Source organism: Mustela putorius, unplaced genomic scaffold (assembly GCF_011764305.1).
Source record: "Mustela putorius furo isolate JIRA1106 unplaced genomic scaffold, ASM1176430v1.1 tig00000271_pilon_pilon_pilon, whole genome shotgun sequence".
Taxonomy (NCBI): Eukaryota; Metazoa; Chordata; class Mammalia; order Carnivora; family Mustelidae; genus Mustela; species Mustela putorius.
In genome coordinates, this window is record NW_025421339.1 from 137,123 (window position 1) to 152,722 (window position 15,600).

The window sequence follows — 15,600 nt, forward strand, 5'->3', positions numbered from 1 at the left end:
TCTCTGCCCACATTTTACCATCTCTTCTTCCTCTTGTGCACTTTTCCCTTAGACCCAGTATCTTACATCAAAGAGACTTGAAAGTCCAGCCTGCTCTCCCCATCACTTCTGCCACAGGAAGTGTGATTCTCGTGCTTGCTGTCATGGTTTTTACCTGCAGCATGCCTTGTAGGGTTGTGTTGAAAGCTAGATACTGTGTCCTGCTGAAGGAAGGGAGGTAAGTGGGAGTTAGGGTGAGGTTTTCTGCTTCTCTGGCTCGGAGTTAGACTGAGGTCCTCGCCGGTGAGACAGGGAGGAGATGGCACTGGAGTTGAGGATTTCCCTCACCTCTGTGGCTGAGTCTTTGGGAAACCCCCATTTAGACTCTGGAGACATAGTTTCATTTGAGGGCAGACCTTTGTAAGAAGAAAGAACTCTTTTGAGTTTCTTTCTCCGTGGGACTATTCCCCCTCTCCCTCACAATGGAGAAAACTTCCCTTCAAAGAGAAAAGAAAAATATTATATATTTGGTGTAGCCATCGACCTTTCCACTTCCCCTGCCCATGGGGCTGGTGACATAGGCCACAGGAGCTCAGAGGTTCCTAATCAACATGTGAAATCAAAGGAATAACCATGGCTTTCTGATTTCCCTCCCCTGATGCACTCTCCCCAACAACATACTATGACTGGTTTATTGATAGCATGGTGATATTCCAATATCCTGGCAAGATTTGCAGGTTGGCCCCAGCCTCTCATCATCCTGTAAACCTTTTTTAAAAACAGGAAATATGTTAATGGTGTCAAAGTGAGGTCTTGCCTAGATGTTGTTGAGCTATAATAACATGAGGGTGACTCAAATCTGAATTGCCTCACTTCCCTTTTTGGAACCATCAGCTGTCATTTCTGTCATGGCTTATGCTTCTTCTCATAATGGGCCACTCTTTATCTCATCTGATGGCTTTTACTTCTTTTTGATGACACTGCATTTAAACAGTCTGGGAAACTGCATAGCACCTGATATGTCATAACTGTGTGTGAATTCAGCAAACAGCCAACTCTTTGTAAGGTTTCAAGATAGCTTTGTAGAGAAGGAAAGAGGTGGCATATCCTTGACACAGCCTTTGCTCCCGTGCCTGCCTGCCTGCCTTCTTTCCTCCTTCCTTCCATTTTCTTTCTTTCAGTATTTTAAAATAATCCCAAATTCTGTACTTCAGTGCAGATACTGGGTTGCAAAAATGTGAGGGAAATATACTAAGTGAAATAAGTCCAGTGGGTAAAGTCAATTATCCTTTGGTTTCACTTATTTGTGGAACATAAGGAATAGCATAGGGAATATTTGGAGAAGGAAGGGAAAAATGAATCGGGGGGGGGGGGGAAGAGTCAGAGGGGGAGATGAACCATGAGAGAGACTATGGACTCTGGGAAGCAAACTGAGGGTTTTTAGAGGAGAGGGGTATGAGGAGCCTGGTGATGGGTAATAAGGAGGGTACCGATTTCATGGAGCACTGGGTGTTATACACAAACAGTGTATCCTGGAACACTACATCAAAAACTAATGACAGAAGGGACAAGATGGCGCGGGAAAGTAGGAAGAGGCACCTTTTCAACCTGTACTCTAAAGCGAGCTGATTACCTACCAAAGAACTCTGATCACCTATGAAATCAGCATGAGATCAGAATTTTACACATCTGGATCTCAGCAGGGGCAGAAGACGCCAATGGGCAGGTAAAGCGGAGTGGGAAAGGCGGACTGATGTTGCAAGATAAACAAAAGGGGGAGGGAGCCACCAGAGCTGACCAGTTGGAAAGTAATACCCTAATACGAGCGAGCGTGCCCAGTGTCTGGGGACCAGCATTAACTTGGAGACTGGTTGAAAGCACTCCAAAAGAGCAAAGGAACGTGGGTGGTAAATTGTTGGAATCGGGGCAGCTAGGGACAGGGGCTTAAGTCCTCGGTCCCAGGACAGCCTCCCCTGCATCTGAGCCAGAGAGAGTGTGACAAAGAAACCAGATCTTGGTCCCAGAGCCGCCAGCAAACCGGAGATTGCCTGGGTTCTGGCTCCTGTAAGGGGATGGGAGCCACACAGGATGGCAGAATGTGTGAGCCCTGCTACAGAGCCTCTAATGTGCATGTCCCTCATCCTCCCCTGAGAGAGGTGCAAAGGCCCAGCCAGCGCTCTTTGATATGCGCCATTGTTTCAGAGCCTAACAAAGGCACCCCAAACTCTCCCAGGAGAGAGGTGCACGAAGGCCCAGCCTGGTGCTTTTGGACCTGCACCCGTTCTCAGAGCCTGAGATGTGCACGCGATGCACAGCCTCCCCCAAAAGAGGTGCATGCAAGCCAGGTGCTCTTAGACCTAGAAAGACTAGGCACTCCCAGCCTGGACCAGCGGGAAAATCTCAGTGTGCGATCCATGCTTAGGACCTCTCTGGCGGTCTGGAGATCCCAGACAGACGCCGCTGCCATGCTTTTGGGTACAAGCAGAAGATCCTGCGTCCCCAGGAACCGTGACTCAGAACCTACTCTGCCAGCAGCCAAGGGGAAGTTTATATGGGCTCTGCAACACCCACAGAACAGACTGAGGCTTCTCTCTGAGAGGGAGGTCAGGGTACAGTTTGCTTTCCTCTAAACTTACAAAAACCATCAAAAGAGGTTAAGGCGAGAGGGGGGTAAAAGGTGAAGAAACATAAAAAGCTCCAGAGAACAAAAGCCTGAAAAAAACCGGTTTCCTCAGAGCCCACCCCCTAGACAGGGACTGGAGGACTTAACTCAGGGAATATTACTGACTGAAAACCAACGTGGCAGGCACCTCCCCAAGAAAACAAACCAGGAAAGAAAAAAATAAAAAGACTGCAAGAGAACCACCACCACTACTTCATAGGAAAACTTTTATTTTTAATTTGTTCCCACTATTCTGGCTCATTTTTTGTATATAGATAATTGTTTAACCCATTTACCATCACAGAGAGCTGTCCAGCACATGAAATTCCATAATAAATTTCCAACCTAAACTTTTTGTTGCATACACCTGTGTTTCTCTTTTGCACTTCTATTTTATGAATTTTTAAAATTTTTAGTTTAGCTGAGTTTATTCCTTTTTTATTTTTATTTTCTAATATTCATATAGAGTTAAACTTCAAAGAAATCCCCATTCCCCAATCAATACTACCCCTAGAGGTAAACCATTTTTAATCCCTTTATCCTAGGAAAGTTGAGTCCTTTAACAAAGATATCAATTACATCCAGCAAGGATCAAAACAACCTTCCTTGCCCACACAGAGAATTTATAACCACTCTCCCATCTTTTTCTTCCACCAGTGTTTCTGTGTTTTTGTGTTTGTCCTGATAGTATATAAATCTTACACTTGGGGTTCTTTTCAACAAGGTTATTCATGTATTTGCATATATTTACATATTTTTCTCTTGTTATATACTTTTATCAGTCTTTCTGTTTGTCTCTTGTTTGTATACCTCATAAATCTTTCTTTGGGGCGCATTTGGGCTGAACCTTCTCTTTCATCTTCCCTTTCTTTCCTGTCTCTCTCTATCTCCTATTTTTTTCTTTTTCTTGTCTTTTTTCTCTCATTTTGGTGGGGAATCCTGATTGCTCAGAAGTGTTACAGAGTGCACCCTGACTGCACCACGGTCGATATATCCAGCTACATCTGTTCAGTCATCTCTCACCAAAATTACTAGGAGGAGGAATCCCAACAGAGAAAAATACAGAGGATGGACCTTCCACAACAGAGCTAAGGGCTATCAACATAGACAATATGTCGAAAAGAGAATTCAGGTTAACATTTATCCAGGCAATAGATAGGTTGGAGAAAGCCATGGATGACCAAACGGAATTGATTAGGGCCGTGCTGAAAGGGACCAGACAGGATGGTCACAATGTTAGGGCAGAGTTAAAAGTTACCAGGGCTGATGTTCACAATGCTCTCAGTGAGTTCCAATCTAATCTAAATTTTCTAAAACCTAGGGTAACTGAGACAGAAGATAGAATTAGTGATTTGGAAAACAAACAGAGAGAAAGATCAAGAGGAAGCCTGGAACAAACAGATTAGAAACCACAAAAACAGAATCAGGGAAATAAATGATGCCATGAAACGTTCCAACATCAGAATTATTGGAATTCCTGAAGGGGAGGAGAAAGAAAGAAGTCTAGAGGATATAGTGGAACAAGTCCTTCATGAAAATTTCGCAATCTAGTGAATAGAACCAGCATTCATGTATGAGAGGCCAAATGTTCTCCACCCAAGATTATAGATTCCAGAAAAACATCAAGACACCTGATCGTCAAATTGAGGAATCATAATTGTAGGTATAATCTCTTGAATGCCGCTAGCACTAAGAGGCTCCTTACTTACAGAGGAAAGCTCATGAGAATAGTATTAGACCTGTCCACAGAGACCGGGCAAGCCATAAAGGGCTGGCAAAATATTCAGGGCACTAAATGAGAATAATATGCAGCCAAGAATACTTTATCCAGCAAGACTGACATTCAAAATGGATGGAGAGATAGAGAGATTTCAAAACCGGCAAGGCTTAAAAGATTATGCAACCACCAAGCCAACGCTGCAGGAAATCTTAAGGGGGGAGTTCTATAAAAGAGGAAAATTCCTAAGAATAGTATTGAACAGAAATATAGAGACAATCTACAGGAAGAAAGCCTTAAAAGGTAGCACGATGTCAATAAAAACATATCTATCAATATCACTCTCAATGAAAATGGCCTAAATGCTCCCATAAAATGGCAAAGGGTTGCAGATTAGATAAAAAACTATAGGGACCCATCCATATGTTGTCTACAAGAGACCCATTTTGAACCTAAAGATGCACCCAGTCTGAAAGTGAAGGGATGGAGAAGCATCTTTCATGCCAATGGGCCTCAAAAGAAGGATGGGTAGCAATTCTCATATCAGATAAATGAGATTTTAAACTAAAGACTGTAGTCAGAGATACATAAGGACACTACATAATCCTTAAAAGAACTAACCACCAAGATGATCTAACAATTGTAAATATCTATGCCCCCAATATGGGAGCAGCCAATTACACAAGAAAACTGTTAATCAAGATAAAGAGTCATATTGATATGAATACATTAATTGTAGGAGATCTTAACCTGCCTCTCTCAGAAATAGACAGATCATCGAAACAGAAAATCAATAAAGAAACAAGAGCATTGAATGACACATTGGACCAGATGGACCTCATAGATATATACAGAACATTCCACCCTAAAACAACAGAATACTCATTCTCCTCAAGTGCACGTGGAACCTTCTCAAGAATAAACCACATACTGGGTCACAAATCAGGACTCAACTGATACCAAAAGACTTAGATGATTCCCTGCATATTCTCAGATCACAATGCTTTGAAACTGGAGCTCAATCACAAGGAAAAGTTCAGAAGGAACTCAAATAACTGGAAGCTAAAGACCACCCTGCTTAAGAATGCTTGGATCAACCAGGAGATCAAAGAAGAACTGAAACAATTCATGGAAACGAATGAGAATGAAGACACTTTGGTCCAAAACCTATGGGATACAGCAAAGGTGGTCCTAAGGGGGAAATACATAGCCACCCAAATCTCCATCAAAAAAATTGAAAATTCCAGAACACAGCAGCTGTCTCTACACCTTAAAGAACTGAAGAATCAACAACAAATCAAACCAACTCCACACATAAAACGGAAATCATCAAGATTAGTGCTGAGATCAATGAGGTAGAAACCAGAGATACAGTAGAACATATCAATGAAACTAGAAGCTGGTTTTTGGAAGAAACAATAAGATTGATAAACCATTGGTCACACTAACCCAAAAGAAAAGAGAGAAAGCCGAAATTCATAAAATTATGAATGAAAAGGGAGAGATCACAATAAACACCCAAGCAGTAGAAACAATCATCAGAAGTTATTATCAACAGTTTATATGCCAATAAGCTTAGCAACCTAGATGAAATGGATGCATTCCTGGAAAACTATAAACTCCCAAAATTGAACAAGGAAGAATTCAACAACCGGAATAGACCGATGTCTAGAAATGAGATTGGAGCAGTGATCAAAAATCTCCCAAAAACAAGAGTCCAGGTCCTGACGGATTCCCAGGGGAATTCTACCAAACTTTCAAGGAAGAAATAACACCTATTCTCCTGAAACTGTTTCAAACAATTGAAGCCGAAGGAAAACTTCCAGATTCTTTCCATGAAGCCAGCATTACCCTGATTCCCAAACCAGGCAAAGACGCTACCAAAAAGGAGAATTTCAGATCAATATCACTGATGAATATGGATGCCAAGATTCTCAGCAAGATCTTAGCAAACAGGATCCAACAGCTTTTTAAAAAATTATCCACTATGACGAGGTGGGATTCATCCCTTAGCTACAAGGATGATTCAACATTTGCAAATCAATCAATGTGATAGAACAAATTAGTATGAGAAGAGAGAAGAACCACATGGTCCTCTCAATCGATGCAGAAAAAGCATTTGACAAAATCTAGCATCCGATGCATTAAAACGCTTCAAAGTATAGGGATAGAGGGAACATTCCTGAACTTCATCAAATCTATCTATGAAAGACCCACAGCAAATATCATCCTCAATGGGAAAAAGCTTGCAGCCTTCCCGTTGAGATCAGGAACACGACAAGGTTGACAACTCTCACCACTCTTGTTCAACATAGTATTAGAAGTCCTAGCAACAGTAATCAGACAACAAAGAGAAATAAAAGGTATCCAATTTGGCAATGAAGAAGTAAAACTCTCTCTCTTTGCGGATGACATGATTCTTTATAATGAAAACCCAAAGACCCCACCCCCAAACTACTAGAACTCATACAGCCATTCAGTAATGTGGCAGGATACAAAGTCAATGTACAGAAATCAGTGGATTTCTTATACACTAACAATGAAAATACAGAAAGGGAAATTAGAGAACTGATTCTATCTACAATATCACCAAGAACCATAAGATACCTGGGAATAAACCTAATCAAAGAGGTAAAGGATCTGTACTCGAGAACTACAGAACACTCAAGAAAGAAATTGAAGAAGACACACAAAGATGGAAGACCATTCCATGCTCTTGGATCAGAAGAATAAACATTGTTAAAGTGTCTATACTGCCTAGAGCAATCTATACTTTTAATGCCATTCCAATCAAAATTTCACCAGTATTCTTCAAATACCTGGAGCAAATTATCCAAAAATTTAAACGGAATCAGAAGAGACCCTGAATCGCTAAGGAAATTTTGAAAAACAAAAATAAAATGTGGGGCATCACGTTACCTGATTTCAAGCTTTACTACAAAGCTGTGATCACCAAGGCAGCATGGTACTGGCATACAAACAGACACATAGACCAGTGGAACAGAGTAGAGAGCCCTGATATTAACCCTCAACTCTATGGACAAATAATCTTTGACAAAGCAGGAAAAAATATACGGTGGAAAAAAGACAGTCTCTTCAATAAATGGTGCTGGGAAAACTGGGCAGCTATATGTAGAAGAATGAAACTCGACCATTCTCTTATACCATACACAAATATAAACTCAAAATGGATAAATGACCTCAACGTGAGACAGGAATCCATCCGAATCCTAGAAGAGAACATAGGCAGTAATCTCTTCGATATCAGCCACAGCAACTCCTTTCAAGATATGTCCCCAAAGGCAAAGGAAACAAAAGCCAAAATAAACTTGGGACTTCATCAAAATCAAAAGCTTCTGCAGAGCAAAGGAAGCAGTCAATAAAACACAGAGACAACAGACGGAATGGGAGAAGATATTTGCAAATGACAGTACAGACAAAAGGTTGATATCCAGGATCTACAAAGAACACCTCAAACTCAACACACAGAAAATAGATAATCATATCAAAAAATGGGCAGAAGGTATGAACATACACTTCTCCAATGAAGTCATACAAATGGCTATCAGACACATGAAAAAATGTTCATCATCACTAGCCCTCAGGGAGATTCAAATTAAAACTACATTGAGATATGGCCAAAATTAACCAAACGGGAAACAATATGTGTTGGAGGGGATGTGGAGAAAGGGGAACCCTCTTCCATTGTTGGTGGGAATGCCAGTTGGTGCAGCCTCATTAGAGAACAGTGTGGACATTCCTTAAGAAATTAAAAATAGAGCTTCTCTATGACCTGCCATTGCACTACTGGATATTTACCCCAAAGATACAGATGTAGTGATAAGAAGGGCCATCTGTACCCCAGTGTTTATAGCATCAATGGCCACAGTTGCCAAACTGTGGAAAGAACCAAGATGCCCTTCAACGGATGAATGGATAAGGAAGATGTGGTCCATATACACTATGGAGTATTATGCCTCCATCAGAACGGACGAATATCCAGCTTTTCTAGCAACATGGATGGGACTGGAGGAGATTATGCTGAGTGAAATAATGCTGAGTCAGTTATCATATGGTTTCACTTATTGGTGGAGCATGGTGGACATGGGGAGTTAGGAGAAGGGAGTTGGGGGAAATTGGAAGGGGAGGTGAACTATGAGAGATAATGGACTCTGAAAAACAATCTGAGGGGTTTTAAGTCTTGGGGTTGGGAGGTGGGGGGGGGAAACCAGGTGGTGGGTATTAGAGAGGGCATGGATTGCATGGAGCACTGGGTGTGGTACAAAAACAAAGAATACTGTTAGGCTGAAAATAAATAAAAAATAAATTAAAAAAAACAAGAAAACAAAAACTAATGACAGTCTGTGTGGTGACTAACATAAAAAATAGCTAGGGAAATAAATAATGAATTAAAGGATATCTTTTCAATGTCTGCATGATCCCTTGTCAATATTGAAGAGGTTGAACATTCATTGACTACTATGTGAATAGAATTTGGGGGCAAAAATAAATTAAACACAACTTGTACTCTTTATCATTAATTGATTGTAAACCATTATGACTTCATCAGAAATTCTAATTTTTTTTAAAGATTTTATTTATTTATTTGACAGAGAGAGAGATCACAAATAGGCAGAGAGACAGACAGAGAGAGAGATGATGAGGAGAAGCAGGCTCCCTGCTGAGCAGAGAGCCCCATGCGGGACTCGATCCCAGGCCCCTGGGATCATGACCTGAGCCGAAGGTAGAGGCCCAACCCACTGAGCCACCCAGGCGCCCCAGAAATTCTAATTTTATCTTCCTTTTTAATCCTGTGAATTCATGCTGCTAAGCAAAGTGATTGTTGTAATATCTTTGGATTATAATTGTGGTACTACCTGTACTACAGATTATTACTCATAATATGTTTTGTCATCCAGCTTATCTTTGTTTCTTCCTCTCTTAGATAAAGCCTCGACAATACGAAGGTAAGATTTGGGGCTTCAGTTTTCTTTGCCAAAAATTCTCAGTACCCGTATTTGATGTGTGTTTAATTTGATGAGGGATAAATATGGTGACTTCTGATGTCTCACTGACTTAAGTCTTGAAAATGCTTCTCTTCCCCATGTGGAGTCTAAGTGACAGTGTGGAGGGAGTTGCCATCTCTAAGAGACCAGGAGAAGGAACTCTTCGTGGGACTAGGGAGAATACAAGGTATAATTTTGCAGAGACATGTTTAGGAGGCAAGTGATGATGACACCGTGAGGTCTGGAGTGAGTACTTCACCATGAGCTGGCTCTTGGTGAAATGTCAAGAGGAGAAAACTCTCTGAGTCTAGCAAAATGGCTACACATAGGGAAGAAGGCAGATATGGCCATACAGAGCGTGTGTTACAGGAGAGAAGTAAACTGTGGTTTTAAGTCTGAAGTGGAGGGGTCGTCGCCTGCCAGGGGAGAATGAATGGAATAAAGCCTGTGCCAGCGGGGATAATGGATAGTATGTGGGGATCACGGATTGTGGTGATTCCATGGTACTGGCTGTTGACGGCCTGGGTGGCCACCTGGCACTTAGGAAACCATTGAATGTCGTTGTTCATTGTTGTGAGTGTGGAAGTGGTTCTGGTGAGAAGAGAGGTCTCAGAGCAGGAGAGCACTCACAGTGGGTCAGGAGAAGAGAAGTTTGCACTTTGAGGCAAGATGAGAGAATTATTTTTTAAGAGATTCTGTTTATTCACTAGATATATATAGAGAGAGAGCACAAGCTGGCAGAGTGGGAGGCAGACAGAGAGGGAGAAGCAGGTCCTTGCTGAGCAGAGAGTTGGATGTGGGATGTGATCCCAGGACCCAGGATCCTGATCCCAGCAGAAGGCAGACCCTTAACCAACTGAGCCACCCAGGTGCCCCACGATGAGAAAATTAAGTGGCTCTTAGAGGAGTCTGTGTTCTAGACCTTACAAGTGTTATGAGCTGCCATCAGTCTCCTCATGAGTGTTGTTTTCCTTTAAGGGTGGAGGGTAACATTCTCCTGTTGTGATGAAAAAAGCTTGTCTTCTCAGGCTTGTGCATTATCCAGGGCCTCCAAAGACTCTCTGTAACGTGGATATTGTACCCAAATGTGTTTATAGCAGAGAACTGGTCCTCCAGAGCCTCCAGCCTGGGGTCCATGAAAGGCGATCTGGGAGCAGCAGAAAGTTTCTGAAGGCCTGTGAGTTGTCACTCACCTGACATCTTGAGCTTTCCTTGTGTGGAATTCCAAGTAGGACCTGGAAGTGGACGATCCACTGAGCAGGAACAATGTATAGTTTTGCTCATTATGTGTTGTTTGCAGGGACCTGCTTTTGTATCTATCTGAATCACTGGAGGAGAGAGATGTTAGTTGCTAGGATGCTTGATTTTTCGGTCACATCTCTGGCGATGACATTAGCATATGCAAGGTTTGAATTTTCCAAGAATGGTGCTTACAGGTGGGAGAAAAATGAGAAAGCTTTCGATTGTTTCTTTTTTTATGTTTGAAAAACATTTTAAGTAGGAATCTCACTGATATAGAATGTCTTAGGTTTCAAATGCTGCTACAACATGCTTCCTTCAGGCACAATGGGAATGCTAGCAAGTTAGTGACACCCAAGTGTCAGAGAATGTACTCTGGTGCTAATATATTGGGATTATTCAATGTCGCTGTTTTTGCTAATTATCTTAAAATTCTTTATTCTCCTTTCAGTTACTATAGACCAAATCAAGATGAAGATTAATAACCTTAAAAACGAAAACAGGGATCTTGAAAAAAACATAGCGAGTTGGGAGGAGAAGGTATGTGTGCCCTTTCAAATATTTTTTTGTGATTTCATATTGGTTACTTACCCTCTGGTAGTTCATTCTATTTATCTATATCATGCAACCCAGAAATGGTCCTTGAGTAAGAGAAGCTTCACAAATGTAGAGTACTGCCTCTTTCTTTGTCACAAAAGGAGAGGCACAAATATAGGTTTCTTTAACATGCTATTTTGGACTTCTGATTCTTTTTCATATTTTTTGTAGGCCAGGGAAGCAAAGAAGCAAGCAGAAACGAAGAGAGAACATGAGCGTTCCCTTGCTGGAGTATGTAAATTAAAAGTAAGACTCCTTTCTTTGCCTGAATTGTGTTCTAACAGCAGAAATAAAAGTAATAAAATATTATTATTATTATTAAAATTATTATTATTTCAAAGATTGATTTGAGAGAAGGAAAGAGTGAGGGGAGGGGGTCTGAAGGAGACAGAGAGAGAATGCCAAGCTGACACCGTGCCGAGTGTTTAGCCTGATGCGGGGATCAATCCCATGACCCTGAGATCAGGACTTGAGGCAAACGAAAGCAAGAGTCAGACACTCCACAGACTGGGCCACCCAGGTGCAACCCAGGTGCCCCAAGGAATGAATCACTGTTACTCATTCAATATGTTTTCTTGAAGGAGAACATCAAAAAGGTGGAAGAGATTAATGAAAATTTGAAGGACTCCCTTCATTGTAAACAGGCTCTCTTACAAGCTCAGAGAGAAAAGAATATTAAAAATGTGGATGTGGTAAAAGTTAGGTGTTAGTTGTACTATAATGTGGCTTGGGAGGCTTTTGGTTTATTTGGATGAGGTGAGTGCAGTGTACTCCTGTGCTGTTTGCGCAGTAGAGCGTGGGCATCTGGGAACAGCAACCTCTACTGAACCGTGAACTGTGATTTCACTTAGGACCACCCCGATGAGATTTGCAATTTCAAGGCCTAGGAAGTATGGTTTATTTCACAGCTGGGTAATCATCACATCATTTAGCGCTGCCCTCCAAGTTACATAGAACATCTCACAAAATACGTGAGCAGTGAAGGATGATAGCAAGCCCAATATGTATAGTAGAATATTATTTTATATCAGTTCCTCTAAGAAAGCCATTTGTGCGGTTTTTGACATGAACTAGTTTCTTTACTTGCCCCTTATTCCATTTATGCCTCAAGGGCTTTCTTTGTTGCCCTCCATGATCCTGTCCTGTTAGGTGCCCTCATATGTCTTTTCTCAAATCTGTCTTAAAGGCCCAAGATGCACTGGCGGATCAAGAGTTGGGAGCCTTGGCATCAAAAAACCAAGAACTGAAAGGTACCTTGTTTTGGGGGATGAAATCTCCATATGGTGGCAATGAGTTTGCATCGGGCAGGGAGAGAATGCCTTTCTGCCTTCACAGCCTTGCCCTTCTCCTTTCCCCATTGAAACCAAGTTCTCAGGTCATGGCACAAACATAGAAAATTAAACTCATCCTTTACAGAAAGGAAATCATTCCTGGAAGACCAGTGTAATGCCCTGAGTTCTAAAGAAGCAGAATTGAACCTGCTAAAGAAAAAATTGGATATGGTGGTGGTGTTCTCTGAAAACCGAAAACTGACTGCAGAAGAGTAAGCCATAGCTGTGTTGTCATAGATATTGTTGTATGAATTTTCGTGGCGGCCAGTATTTGGATCTTCTGGAATTGGATCTTTGTGTACTTTTGCCAGATGCATTCTGTAGAATTGTGCCTGCCCTTCCTGTCTTGATTTGTGTAACCTGAATTTTCCTTTCTGTTCTAATGACTTGCCACATGTTATTGTGTGATTCATTGGGGAAGAAGGGGGAAGGTACCAGCATTAATCACTTTGATACGTGGATCCCCTCTGGATCAGTCTACATTTCCCTTTCATTTTAACTCTCATCACATGCTCTGACCACTCCTGCATTAGGTCCATTTCTTGTTCAGTATGAGACTTGGGTCCAGAACATGGAGAGAAAAATGGAATTCTCCTCCTGCAGAAACAGGGAAAGTTTCTTTGTGGAAAGTGTGCTGGGGCTCCAGCAATACAGGGTCCCTTTATCTGGTGTACAACTGAGATCATTCGCTGCAGCCCAATACCTTAGAAGGCCAGGGTATTTCCTGACCACCTGATTTTCTTTTTTTCTTTCTTTCTTTCTTTCTTTCTTTCTTTCTTTCTTTCTTTCTTTCTTTCAGAGATTTTCTTTATCTATTTGACAGAAAGAGACACTGCGAGAGAGAGAACACAAGCAGGGGGAGTGTGAGAGGGAGAAGCAGGCTTCCCGTGGAACAGGGAGTCCAGTGTGGGGCTCTATTGCAGGACCCTGGGATCATGACCTGTACCAAATACTTTTAAGCAGATAATTACTGAGCCATCCTGGTGCCCCTCCACACGATTTTCTAGGTCTATGTCTCTTGGATCCCAACCAAAGCCTACAGTTTCACTAAGTCTCATCTTTGCTGGCTGGATGAGAGCTTCACTTGTTGCATTCCAACCTGTCCCCAAAAGATTGCTTGTTCATTTACTTTGTATTCACTCGCCTGTTCTAGAATTCACTGATGTGTCCTCCGGAAACTGGCTCCCACTGCCAGGCTGGCTTTCTCCTAGGCTTCCTTCTTCTCCATCTGATTATCATGTTTCTTCATGTGCTCTTTAGAAATTGGGTGCATTCACTCACAAGTTTGCTCTCTTGTCCAGTGTGTCATTTATTTCTCAGGAGAGATAAGGACGTTGGAGTCCCTCATTCATGTGGAAAAGCAAAACTGTTCCCTGTCTACCCTGGATACTCAGCTTTGTGTTATTCCTTCCCACATAGGGGGTGGGGGCCACTCTCTCTCACAGGCACTTGGGTTCTGTTCATTGGTAAAGACCCACTCCCCTCACTCTTTCCTTCTCTCAAATCAATCTTTGAAATAATATTAATTTTAATAATAATAATAATATTTCATTACTTTTATTTCTGCTGTTAGAACACAATTCAAGCAAAGAAAGGAGTCTTACTTTTAATTTACATACTTCAGGACCTTCTTGGGGCAGGCCCAATGTCCTGACCACCTTTCTCTCTTCAACACCATATCCCTGAGCCACACACTGACTGCCGCTCCAGAAGACATTTGCTGAAGGATGGTTGAGAGACCAGAAGCAGATGCTCCTGTCCTTCTCTTTCTAGAGCTTTTGTCTGTCCCTAAGTCTTTCTGCATGAGATTCTTGACAAGTTTCCTGTTGAAACCTTGTGAATGAACACCATGAACAAAAGAGTTGAGGGCAGCCCAGCAGACCAAACATTCTAAGCATCACCGTTTGCTGCCTTCACCATCCATGAAGCTGGTTTTGGTTCAGAAGGTTGACTTGGAGGGCCTGGGTGGTTCAGGAGGTTAGAGCCTCTGCTTTCGGCTGAGTTCATGGTCCCCCTGGGATGGAGCCCAGCATTGGGTTCTCTGCTCAGTGGACAGCCTGCTTCCCCCCCCACCCTCTGCCTACGTCTCTGCATACTTGAGATCTCTCTCTCTCAAATAAATAAATAAAATCTTTTTTTTTTAAATAAAGGTAGAGTCACTGGAGTTGACAGATTTACATCTGAACTATGTTCCACTGAGATAACACCCTGAGTATGTGACAGTTCACATGGATTATATGAGGACATATTTTCGGCACTAAGATTGGCCTTTTCCTATACCAGGATCTTTCACAAGGGGCCAGGGGTTGTACTTCTAAAGCCTAGAGATGTGTGGGAGTGAGTTTCCATACCAGTGAAGCCATATTCTGGAAGTTCCTTGGGCTGAATGTGGGGGCACAGCCTTGGTCTGAGGATCAGGGCTCCCCACAGAGACTAACGATGGGCCCCTATTCATCCTAATGAGTGTAGCTTGTCAGGCTTGGCTTTTCACTTTGAATTGAAATGAGCCTTCACCATCTCAAACCAAAGACGCATTCCAAGAGGGCACAGAGTGCAATATTATTTGGTGACATGGTGAATGAATTAAAGTAGACAAGTAAAAAGACAGCCCCGATTGCAGGGAGCTTGGCCAGCAGCAAAAGTTTGATGTTTCTTCAACCCTAAATGGGGCCTTCATTCATTTCCCTGTTGTGTTGTCAGTCTGTGCTTTTAGCAGGGACATTCCAACATAGGCCATCAAGTGTGCTAGAAGAATAAATGGCAAAAATTCAGGACCGTGGCTACTGGACAATGTATATATCTCTCCCATCTTAGGAAGCTAGAAGAGAAACTGTATGAATTGAATGCAACTAAGAATGAGCTGTTAGCTGCCGATAAATATCTGAAAGTAACTGAAGAAGAAATGGAGAAGTACAGGTAAGTTCAGACACTACATACTATTGGCTCCTGAAAAGTTCCCTTTGGATTTTTTTTTTAATTTTTTAATTTTCTTATAAACCTATGATGTATTCTTAGCCCCAGGGGTACAGGTCTGTTATTCACCAGGCTTACACACTTCACAGCACTCAC

The 15,600-nt window shown here is 42.0% G+C and overlaps 1 protein-coding gene across 5 annotated transcripts in view; it reads left to right on the forward strand.

Annotated features, from left to right (window-relative positions):
- LOC123391633 (transport and Golgi organization protein 1 homolog) overlaps positions 1 to 15,600 on the forward strand; it is a 42,564-nt gene that overhangs the window by 5,110 nt on the left and 21,854 nt on the right. For 2 of the 5 annotated variants that reach the window (XM_045078489.1, XM_045078488.1), the window contains exons 2-7: positions 9,304 to 9,325; positions 11,055 to 11,143; positions 11,372 to 11,446; positions 12,387 to 12,450; positions 12,617 to 12,743; positions 15,346 to 15,447. In XM_045078489.1, coding sequence (XP_044934424.1) covers positions 9,304 to 9,325; positions 11,055 to 11,143; positions 11,372 to 11,446; positions 12,387 to 12,450; positions 12,617 to 12,743; positions 15,346 to 15,447 — 479 coding nt within the window. Of the gene's footprint in view, positions 1 to 9,303; positions 9,552 to 11,054; positions 11,144 to 11,371; positions 11,447 to 12,386; positions 12,451 to 12,616; positions 12,744 to 15,345; positions 15,448 to 15,600 lie in introns of all 5 variants that reach the window. The other 3 variants (XM_045078491.1, XM_045078490.1, XM_045078492.1) reach the window with 2 other exon arrangements.